The 11,590-nt window shown below is 47.3% G+C and overlaps 1 protein-coding gene across 1 annotated transcript; it reads left to right on the top strand.

Annotated features, from left to right (window-relative positions):
* The first annotated feature begins 437 nt into the window (after nucleotides 1-437).
* SHISA3 (shisa family member 3) lies at nucleotides 438-5,641 on the top strand. Its single transcript, XM_055587458.1, has 2 exons — nucleotides 438-1,289; nucleotides 4,124-5,641. Exons 1-2 carry the CDS (start codon nucleotides 1,013-1,015, stop codon nucleotides 4,561-4,563), a joined length of 717 nt encoding a protein of 238 aa, XP_055443433.1. The 5' UTR covers nucleotides 438-1,012; the 3' UTR covers nucleotides 4,564-5,641.
* Nucleotides 5,642-11,590: the final 5,949 nt, after the last annotated feature.

The following is an 11,590-nucleotide window of genomic DNA, read 5'->3' on the forward strand; positions in this document are numbered from 1 at the left end:
ACAGGCGTCCCAGGAACGAGGCCGGATCTGTGCAACAGGTGACAGATGATTCGACAAACCTCAGCCGCCCAGTTCATATTTGATTACATCCCTAAAAAGCAAACCTCAGGTCCCCACTCGCGCGCCAACTCGCGTGGGTAGACGGAGACCCGGAGGCCTTGGCCCTCTGCGGAGTTTGCAGGACTATGCGGTGTGTGTGTGTGTGTGTGCGCGCGTGGAGAGGGCCTGATCCCCCAAGTTTAGGGTCGAGTCGAGTCCCGGGGGAGTGCCAGAGGAGGAGGTGGCCCGGGAAAGGCGGAGGAGGGCGCACGAACCAGAGGGCGCGCAGGACTCGCAGCCGCGCCGCGCGCGCTCGGGCGGCGCGACCCGGGAGGCGGACTCTCTCTTAACCCTCGCTGTCTCCCCCTCCCTCTTCCTTTTTAAAGGACGTCGTGGAGGCAGAGCTGTCAGCAACCGGGAGGCCGTTTGTACTTGGCCCGGCCAGGCTGACTCCCGTGACAGACAGGGGCGGGGGCTGAGGGGCTGCCTGTCCCGAAGCCCCTTACGTGGGCATCACACATTCTCCTGCTTTGGGCTCCGCTCTGGACCCAGCGACGGCGGCGAGTCCAGGTGCTGTGCGGCCCGGGAGTTGCCAGCCCCGGACGCGATGGCTCCCGTGAGGAGTGGGGTGGGAGGTGGCCGAGGGCTGGGCGAGCCCCTCGCGCCCGAAGAGTTATGAGCGGGGCAAAGGACCGCAGCATCAGCCCGAGCCGCAGCCCCGGCCGGCGCCTCCCGCGGGCCCTCGCCAACTCGCCCCCGCGCACCATGCAGACCCCCGGCCGGCTGAGCCCGCCGCGCAGCCCCTGCTTCCTCCCTGGCCCCCGCTAACCCGCAGGGGACGGGTTTTGGCCGCCCGGGCAGCTCCCCAGGCCGCTCCCCAGGAGAGGCGGAACCGCGGGGCGAGCGGAGCCCCGGCTCAGCCCTTCGCTCTCCAGCCGCGTCCCCCTCCCGGCCGCCCGGCGCGCCCGCGGCGATGGGGGCGCTGCTGGCGCTCTGCCTCCTCTTGGGCTGGCTGCGCGGGGGGCCGGCGGGCGCCCAGCAGCCCGGAGAGTACTGCCACGGCTGGGTGGACGTGCAGGGCAACTACCACGAGGGTTTCCAGTGCCCGGAGGACTTCGACACGCTGGACGCCACCATCTGCTGCGGCTCCTGCGCGCTGCGCTACTGCTGCGCCGCGGCCGACGCCAGGCTGGAGCAGGGCGGCTGCACCAACGACCGCGGCGAGCTGGAGCACCCGGGCATCACGGCGCGTGAGTACGGGCCCAAGCTGGGGCAGACCCTGCCCGGCCGCGTGGCCGGCTGCCGTGTGTGCCGACCTGTGCGCGCGCAAAGAGGCGTGCCAGGCCTTCCCGGGTCTACGCAAAGGGGACTCTAGAAAGTGGGGGGATCAAGGGAGAAGTGGGTGGTCGCGTTTCAGGTCAGGGGCGCTGTTCCTTTGCAGTCCCTATTCACGCCACACGCGGTCTCCGCCGGTCTGCCCAGGAGCTAGTTCGCAACGGACCGCGAGGACCGCGGGGCTTGTGCCCAGTGACTCCCGGCGAGAAAGAGGGAGCCCTGGGCGCTCACGACATTTCAGAGAAGGGCTTTGGGGGCAGCGCCAGGCTGGACTTGAGTTTTCAGGGTTGGTGAGGGTGCCCTACTCTGCGCCCTGGGAGCTCCGGGAGCTTTGAGAAGTGCTGATGGCGCAGGGAACGCAACTCTTGGGGTGAGTTTATCTGTAGCCCCAGGGCAGTAAGGAACTTAAGCCACATTTGTGAGTGTGTGTGGCCGTTTGGTGGTGTTTCTAAGCCCCATTCTCACGACTTCCTTTCATTTCTCTGCATCGAATTACCCACTCCGGCCCACCCCCTATTGTCACGCTTTTCAGAAATGCCCAGGTCCTCCGGTTGGATATTTAGAAACCGGGGTCGCAGGGGCTTCCCCGCCCCCTATTCTCACGTCGGAAAACACGGGTCAAGTTTCCGCTTACTTCAGAGCGGAATAAATCACAACCCCAGCAGAGGAACTTTACACCTTAAAAAACAAACAAAAAAAACTTTCCACTCGAATCGGAACTTCAGGGAAACCATTTAGAGCTCCAGGCGATGGTTTTACGGCCGAGAAACCGGAGGAGCGGGGGCAGGGGACTGGGGGGAGCCGAGAGAGAGCCTTGACACCCCAGAACTCCAGAGCGGGGGTCTGAAGCCGGCCAAAGATGGTCCCCAGGCAAGGCAGGAGAGGCTGGAGAGATGATTAACGGTGCTGGAGCTCCAGTCCCCTGAGACTGACAACCTAAAGGAAAGGGGGTCTCTCACCTTAGAACTCCATTAGACCTTCAAGGAATTTAACTTTGGAGTGCAAAATACCAGTCTAGAGGATTGAGGAAGTGGCTTCTGGGGGAAAGATGTTCAGTGGAAAGTAGGGAACTCTAAGGCGGCCTGGCCTGTTTGGAAAGTACAAACTGGCTTCACAGTCACTCCCCTCTCTGCAGAGCAAGTGCTAAGTGCCGGGTCTACCTTGGGGACCCCATCCTGGCCTCCCGCAGTGCTCTGTGGCAGGAAAGGGGGCAATCTACGCATCCACCCAGACTGGGGTCTGGCAAAGCCTCAGGACCTTCCCTTGCCAGTTTGTCATTTTGGGCAAGTTACTTAACTGCTCTGGGCCGCTTCTCAACTCTAAAGTGGGCATGTTGCTCTCAGAAGAGTTAGGTTGTGAAATAAATGAGTGTATGGATGCTCAGCAAGGTGCTGAGTGAGTAGTCACTTTAGACTTGCCTTCTGCAGGGCAAGAAGTAGTAAGAAGTATTAGCAGTAGAAGTAGTAGTAACCTTCTTCTAGTAAGACAGGGCAGAGTGGGTGGCACCCGGAAGAGCTTATACCCAGGAGCCCACAGATCTTAGGGTGGATAGTTCCCTGTCACTCATCGCCTGTGTGTCTTTGGGAAACTCAGCAACTCTCCAATATGTTTCCACATCTGGAAACTAGACCATATCATTCCTGCCTCACAGGGTCACATGAATCTAATAAATACAAAATAGGCACACAGTAGGGTCTTAGTCAGACATGACTGAGCGTCTTCACTTTAACTTTTCACCTTCATGCATTGGAGAAGGAAATGGCAACCCACTCCAGTGTTCTTGCCTGGAGAATCCCAGGGACGGGGGGGCCTGGTGGGCTGCGGTCTATGGGGTCGCACAGAGTCGGACACTACTGAAGCGACTTAGCAGCAGCAGCAGCAGCAGGGTCTTAGTCAATGCAGACTTGCTTTCTTCTACCTCTAAACCAGAGGTTTGCATCCCAAGGCAGCTCTATCAGGCAGGGGCCACACCTGGAGGACTGCTTGGGAGGTGCCTCTGGGTGGGAAACATTATGTCTGCCTTAGAGAGAGAAGGGAACTGGGGTTAACTCGGTCAAAAACGTGCACTCCCAGAAAGTGTGGGTCACCAACACCAAGGACCACACCGCAGTCTAGCTAAAGTTCAGTCTGACCTTCCCAGAATTTGAGTGGGGATCGAGAGGCAGGAGCGTGATGGTTGAAGGAGGCATCCCAAATTGAAAGAGGTATCCAGACAGGACAGTCTGTCATGTGGTAGGAGACAGTTAATGGGGGCCTGCTATGGATTTCTTTATACTGTTCTTTCTGTAGTCTTGTAAAATCCTGGGGGTTTCACTTAACAGGTCCGGCTCTCTTTGCTCAGATCGGAGATTCTTGGTTAGGAGATGGATTTTCAGCCTTAGCGTCCTTAAGCACCCCACTGTGATAAAACTCCTAAAACCTGGATTGAAAGCCAGTGTTATGGTAACCCCCCAAACTCATCTTTTCCCTCCCTCCAGTGCGTGGACAGGATAGAGTCTGTTCCTTCTGATTTCCAGATGTGCAATATGATGGCTAATTGCTAACAGAGTCTACAGTATCAGTCTGCTTCCTCCCTGCTAGGAGCAAGAATATTCTATTATCACAGTTTACAATTCAGAGGTTACCAGTAACAAGCTCTGAGAAGCCGGGCTGACAAGGTGGTTGAATGGACCTTCCACCTCCTACCCATGAGCAGCCTAGAGTTTGGGAATCTCTCGTCCGAGTACCTGTGCCTGTTTTTGCCTTCTAGAGCCTGTCTACGTTCCCTTCCTGATTGTTGGCTCCATCTTCATTGCCTTCATCATCCTAGGCTCTTTAGTGGCCATTTATTGCTGCACCTGCTTGAGACCTAAGGAACCCTCGCAGCAGCCAATCCGCTTCTCACTCCGCAGCTATCAGACAGAGACTCTCCCCATGATCTTGACTTCTACGAACCTCAGGGCACCTTCCAGGCAGTCCAGCACCGCTACCAGCTCCAGCTCCACTGGGGGCTCCATCCGAAGGTTCTCCTTTGCCCGGGCAGAACCAGGCTGCCTGGTGCCCTCACCGCCCCCGCCTTACACCACGGGCCACCCAATCCACTTGACCCAGCCGTCCGGATTCCTGGTATCACCCCAGTACTTCGCTTACCCGCTCCAGCAGGAGCCCCCGCTGCCTGGGAAGAGCTGTCCAGACTTCACTTCCAGTTGACAGGCCATGGCTACAGATCCATCGTCTAGTGCAATGGCACGCCTGTGGATGCTGCTGCCATGGCCACCAGGAATCCCAAGACAATTTCACTTGGACCAGCAACGTCATGGAGGAAAGTGCAAGGAAAATACAGCGCCTCTTAGCCTTGAGGTTCCTGGCTGCAGTCACAGAACGGCTGTATGAAGAAAATTGCTTTCTGGCTTTGAAAGCACAGTGACTATTACGTTTCAACTTATGCTACTTTTATTCAAAATATGCAGTAGTCCGACTTGAAAGTTACAAATCGGCTGAAGCTGTTTTATTGGACAACTCAGCTATCCTACATAGGTCTATGCGTTCTTTTTTCGTTATAAGTTCTTTAGTGAGTCATAATACAAATATATACATAAATAAGCAAAGAAGTTGTACCTGATTGTAATTATCGAAGGTTCATTTGAAAAATTAAGTGCTAAGTAAACTGAAGAGACAGTGAACAGCCTGTTTATAATTTGGGGAGCAAGTTAACTGGGAATAATATTAGCATCATGAGAACAGTTATTTTTTAAATCAATAGCTAAATTTTGTTGGAAATATAAGAGTGTCTTCAGAAGATTTCAATAACTGCATGAGAAATTTAATATTTTAAATATTTACTTAGATATTCATTGTAACAGAGATCTTATGTAAAAGCATTTCCCCCACCTGCCCAAGGGAATATTTATTGCAGATGTTTTGTTCAGCAACATTTAGTGTTTAAATGAAAGTTGAACAGTTGGGTCCTAAAACATTTATTTGTAAAATGAGTTATGTACAAATGTAAAGATTTGTAATTTAATGTATTTACTACACTGATGGTACTAATTATTTAGTAGTCACACTGTAATTTTTTATGTTAATAATAAGCATGGAGTTCAAAGTTCAGCTTTGGCTATAATCATCTGATAGTATGTATCTTAAGTGCCATGGAATTCCATGTCTGATGACTAAATATTTGGGCATATATCCTGCTGGATTAGAATAAATAAAATGCTTTATGTTTTCATGAAATCTCTTTGAAACTTTAGATCAAAGTGCTTCATTGTATCTCCTTAATGGTACTCTCTGCTATTCAATAAAAGGAAATGTCTTTATCTAACATTTCATAATTTGAAATGAAAAAAAAAATCTTACATTAATGTATTATGTTCTAAAGCTGTTTTCTACATTGGGACGCCTGAGAGCAGCCAAGTAAGTGAACATTTATAGAGACATCAGCCCGTGGGCTGCAATCCTCAGATGTGTTATTTGCATAGATTTAAAAATTGGGACATTTCTCATAAGAATCTGAATTTTGGCTTCTCATGGCATGAAGAGGATGCGGCACCAAGGGAGCTGTTTTGCCGGGGGTAGGAGGTCCTTTTCAGAGAGGGTCCTTGCCTTCCACCAGCCTTCTGCCTGGTCTCCCTGGCCTGGCCCATCTCCCTCAGTTTTGTTGCCTCTTGGCCCCTTGGGTGTCCTTCGGAAACCCAGGTTTATATGGGTTCATACTATTGTATGTCATCCTCAATAGCTCTTGTCAAATACAGATCTTTTAGAGGTGGAATGCTGACCTAAGAAAAGTCATTTGGCCTTGGCTTTTTGTTTTCTAGTTGAGGAAGCAAGCTGGAAGATGCTGTGTCTTTGCCCAGACTGATGGCAGGAGCTCTGACTTCTGGTCTCCTGCTTTCTCCTGTAACTCATCCAGGTACCCAAAGTTAGCCCAGATAATTAAGGAATAAACATAGGAAGGAAGGGAGGGAGTGGGGAAGGCAGGAAGGAAGGAAAGAAAAGGAGGGGGCGGGAGAGGGAAGGAGGGAGGAAAGGCTGAACGTAAAGGATAAACATTTGTGTGAAGCTCTGGAATTCACTCTCATGTCATTAGGCTGGCTTTATTCATGTTTGTTACATATGGCTCCTTTGCTATTTTAATCTTTACTGGGCTCTTATGACTCAAACAGTATTCTCAATATTTATATGCACTAACTCTTCCCCTGCCACCAACCCCAGCAAACAATGCAATGTGGAGGTATTATAATTCCTATTTTATAGATTTGGAAACCAAGGCACACACATGAAGTAACTTGCCCATGATCCCTCAGCTAGTCAGTCCTGGAGCTGTCTGCATAACCAGATTCCAACAGCAAGGGAACACCAGCTTTGAGGTTTCTTTAATCGTCTCTGGGCACACAATCCACTGACAAATAAAGCATGAGGCTCAGGGCCTCTCTCCATGACAGTGATTATTAACTCTGTTGGATCTAGTGAGTTTTCCTTACAACAAATACTTTGTGTCATGCCTTTAACTGTCCACAAGCTTCGCTGGTGGCTCAGATGGTAAAGAATCTGCCTGCAATGCAGGATATCCAGATTTGATCCCTGGATTGCAAAGATCCCCTGGAGAATGGAATGGTAACCCACTCTAGTATTCTTGCCTGGAGAATTCGGTGGAGAGAGGAGCCTGGCGGACTGTAGTCCAATGGGGTTGCAAAGAGTTGGACAGGACTGAGCGACTAACACTTTCACTTGTAACTTTCCTAAAGTGAAATTCCTAGATCATATTACTCACTACACATATACTTGAAAACAATCAACATAATGTCTTAATGGTAAATAGAAAGGAGAACGAAAAGGAGAATTATTTCATAATGTAAAAGCTTCAGCAGATTTAACAGATGACTCACAGAAGAACCTCTTCACCCAGGAATCACTGAGATGTGACAGCTACCCGTCCAGACCTACGCAGGTTTACAACACTATCAATTTACACTCCAGAGTCGCCCTACTGTTACTGAGATTTTTTTCCCAAAGTTTGATATTTTAATCTGTACCATAGTTATATATCTGGAAAATACAGTGTATATTTAAGGCAGCACAGAAACAAAAAATACTTAGATAAAATGGGACTAGATTTTTCCACTGATAGGAATGGAGGGTATTTCAAAGTCCTGCTCATGGACATCAAGTCTTGTTGGGCCAACTGTCTCATGCACTGTAGGATCTCTGAAGAACAGAAGTTCTATATTTTGAAAGGTAGCTATGCAGTTAATCGGTTCAGTTCAGTCACTCAGTTGTGTCCAACTCTTTGTGACCCCATGAACCGCAGCACGCCAGGCCTCCCTGTTCATCACCTGGAGTCCACCCAAACCCATGTCCATTGAGTCGGTGATGCCATCTCATTCTCTGTTGTCCCCTTCTCCTCCTGCCCTCAATCTTTCCCAGCATCAGGGTCTTTTGAAATGAGTCAGCTCTTCGCATCAGGTGGCCAAAGTATTGGAGTTTCAGCTTCTACATCAGTACTTCCAATGAACACCCAGGACTGATCTCCTTTAGGATAGACTGGTTGGATCTCCTTGCAGTCCAAGGGACTCTCAAGAGTCTTCTCCAACACCACAGTTCAAAAGCATCAATTCTTTGGGGTTCAGCTTTCTTTATGGTCCAACTCTCATATCCATACATGACCACAGGAAAAACCAGCATTGACATAACGGACCTTTGTTGGTAAAGTAATGCCTCTGCTTTTTAATATGCTGTCTAGGTTGGTCATAACTTTCCTTCCAAGGAGTAAGTGCCTTTTAATTTCATGGCTGCAATCACCATCTGCAGTGATTTTGGAGCCTCCCAAAATAAAGTCAGCCACTGTTTCCACTGTTTTCCCATCTATTTGCCATAAAGTGATGGGACCAGATGCCATGATCTTAGTTTTCTGAATGTTGAGCTTTAAGCCCACTTTTTCATTCTCCTCTTTCACTTTCAGCAAGAGGCTCTTTAGTTCTTCTTCACTTTCTGCCATAAGGGTGGTGTCATCTGCATATCTGAGGTGATTGATATTTCTCCCGGCAATCTTGATTCCAGTTTGTGCTTCTTCCAGCCCAGCGTTTCTCATGATGTACTCTGCATAGAAGTTAAATAAGCAGGGTGACAATATACAGCCTTGATGTACTCCTTTTCCTATTTGGAACCAGTCTGTTGTTCCATGTCCAGTTCTAACTGTTGCTTCCTGACCTGCATACAGGTTTCTCAAGAGGCAGGTCAGGTGGTCTGGTATTCCCGTCCCTTTCAGAATTTTCCACAGTTGATTGTGATCCACACAGTCAAAGGCTTTGGCATAGTCAATAAAGCAGAAATAGATGTTTTTCTGGAATTCTTTTGCTTTTTCCATGATCTAGCGGATGTTGGCAATTTGATCTCTGGTTCCTCTGCCTTTTCTAAAACCAGCTTGAACATCTGGAAGTTCATGGTTCACGTATTGCTAAAGCCTGGCTTGGAGAATTTTAAGCATTACTTTACTAGCGTGTGAGATGAATGCAATTGTGCGGTAGTTTGAGCATTCTTTGGCACTGCCTTTCTTTGGGATTGGAACGAAAACTGACCTTTTCCAGTCCTGTGGCCACTGCTGAGTTTTCCAAATTTGCTGGCATATTGAATGCCGCACTTTCACAGCATCATCTTTCAGGATTTGAAATAGTTCAACTGGAATTCCATCACCTCCACTAGCTTTGTTTGTAGTGATGATTCCTAAGGCCTATTGACTTCACATTCCAGGATGTCTGGCTCTAGGTGAGTGATCACACCATCGTGATTATATGGGTCATGAAGATCTTTTTTGTACAGTTCTTCTGTGTATTCTTGCTACCTCTTCTTAATATCTTCTGCTTCTGTTATGTCCCTAACATTTCTGTCCTTTATTGAGCCCATCTTTGCATGAAATGTTCCCTTGGTATCTGTAATTTTCTTGCAGAGATCTACAGTCTTTCCCATTCTATTGTTTTCCTCTATTTCTTTGCATTGATCACTGAGGAAGGCTTTATCTCTCTTGCTATTCTTTCAAACTCTGCATTCAAATGGGTATAGCTTTCCTTTTCTCCTTTGCTTTTCACTTCTCTTCTTTTCACAGCTGATTGTAAGGCCTCCTCAGACAGCCATTTTGCTTTTTTGCATTTCTTTTCTTGGGGATGGTCTTGATTCCTGTTTCCTGTACAATGTCATGAACCTCCGTCCATAGTTTATCAGGCACTCTATCAGATCCAGTCCCTTAAATTTCTCACTTCCACTGTATAGTAATAAGGGATTTGATTTAGGTCATACCTAAATGGTCTAGTGGTTTTCCCCACTTTCTTCAATTTAAGTTTGGATTTGGCAATAAGGAGTTCATGATCTGAGCCACAGTCAGTTCCCTGTCTTGTTTTTGCTGACTGTATAGAGCTTCTCTATCTTTGACTGCAAAGAATATCATCAGTCTGATTTTGGTGTTGACCATCTGGTGATGTCCACGTGTAGAGTCTTCTCTTGTGTTGTTGGAAGAGGGTGTTTGCTATGACCAGTGCGTTCTCTTGGCAAAACTCTATTAGCCTTTGCCCTGCTTCATTCTGTACTCCAAGGCCATATTTGCCTGTTACTCCAGGTGTTGCAGATAATGGATAACATTTATTAAACACCATGTGTGTGTTGTATTACATGTATCATTTAATCTTCCTAAGCCTGAAGTCGGGACTCTTACCATACTTGTTTGGCAGATAAAGAGATCAAAGCAGAAAGATTGAACACTGTGCCCAAGACTGATGATAACAAAACCAAGATTTGAACCCAGGCCCGCTGTCTGCTTTGAAACCCTACATTCTTTATGGTGTGTACCTGGAAGTCCTAATTTTCTTAGAAAAAAAAATATTTTTTTTCTATTTGTAAAATGGAGATGTTAATTGTACCCTACTGCTGAGGGTTGTCTGAAGGAATCAGAAGTCAGAATCGTTGTCCCAGTGACTTGCACTGGGAGGGAGTGGGGAGGGAGAAGTGTCATCAGTCCATGGTCCATAATAGAAAGCAGATGAAATATCCTCACATATAAAAGCAAGGCTGAGTACTGTGGAAGGGGAGATGTAACACTGATCGGAGGGCATGGAACGGAGAAAATGGCCCAATGGTTTGATAGACTTAGTCCCTGGTAATCCATGGCCTCCTATGATACCTGGCCAACTCCTTATTGCTTGAGACAGAGCAAGCATCCTTCCACCCTGCACTCAGAAAAACGTCTTTAATAAACTTGCCTTTATTCACTGCAAAGCTAACATATTGTAATTTTAATTGTCCCCAATACATAGATTTTCCCTTATTTTTCCACCCTATATTTCACTGATTTTTTTTTTTTTAGCTTCCCCATGGAAGAGAATTTGCCAGATTGAGTTAAATCTATAGGAAAATTTCTTTCTAAAACCAGTTAGCCAAAAAGGTTCCTGAGAATATGTACAATCACAATTAGGAGTATGATGCATTTCACTGGGTCTGGATCAGTTTACTTGTGCATAACCTAAAAGGCTTATTTAGTATATGTTCAGGAAAAATAAGGATTTACGAGCATGTTAAACTATTAAGGCAACAAACACATATTTTTATATGTATAAGACTTTCAAAATTTCAGTTAAACAGTTGCTAATGAAGTTATTCTGACAAGAGTTTATATTTGAATTTCTGGTTACTAGTCTGTACTTGAAATAGAGACTGAATAATAAAAAATATTACATTTTCCAACAATTTTTATTAGCTTACTAGTGAAACGATCCAGGTTAGAAACATCTTTCTTCATTAAAATGAGTGGTTCTGTATACTGAAATAGAAGCTTTAGGTCTGAGATGCCTTAAGCACATAAAAACAATCTTTAAATGGGGATGATGTACTGGATTCATGTATTTCAAATTTGCTGTTTCTTTATGGTGGTGTTAGATGGTGGTGCTTAAGAGGCATGATGTTGAACGTGAAAATATTTGGCATAATTCACAGGTTACTTTTCTGAACCTTGTTTTGCTGTGATTTTGCGTGGGGGACCCATACTCAATTGTTGCCCCAGGAAAAGGTTGTGGGGAGGGAAGTGGGGTCCCAGACAGGGATGCATACACCGCCCCTCACTCTGATGAAGCCGGAGGCTCTTCACGTTGCTTCCCCATTGGGTCTCTGAACTCATCCTGTTCTAACAGTTTTTCAAATTGCAGTTTCCCCTGTTCCTTTTATCAGATGGTGATTATTTTGATTGTCTTGTCCT

This window comes from Bubalus kerabau, chromosome 7 (genome assembly GCF_029407905.1).
Source record: "Bubalus kerabau isolate K-KA32 ecotype Philippines breed swamp buffalo chromosome 7, PCC_UOA_SB_1v2, whole genome shotgun sequence".
Lineage (NCBI taxonomy): Eukaryota > Metazoa > Chordata > Mammalia > Artiodactyla > Bovidae > Bubalus > Bubalus kerabau.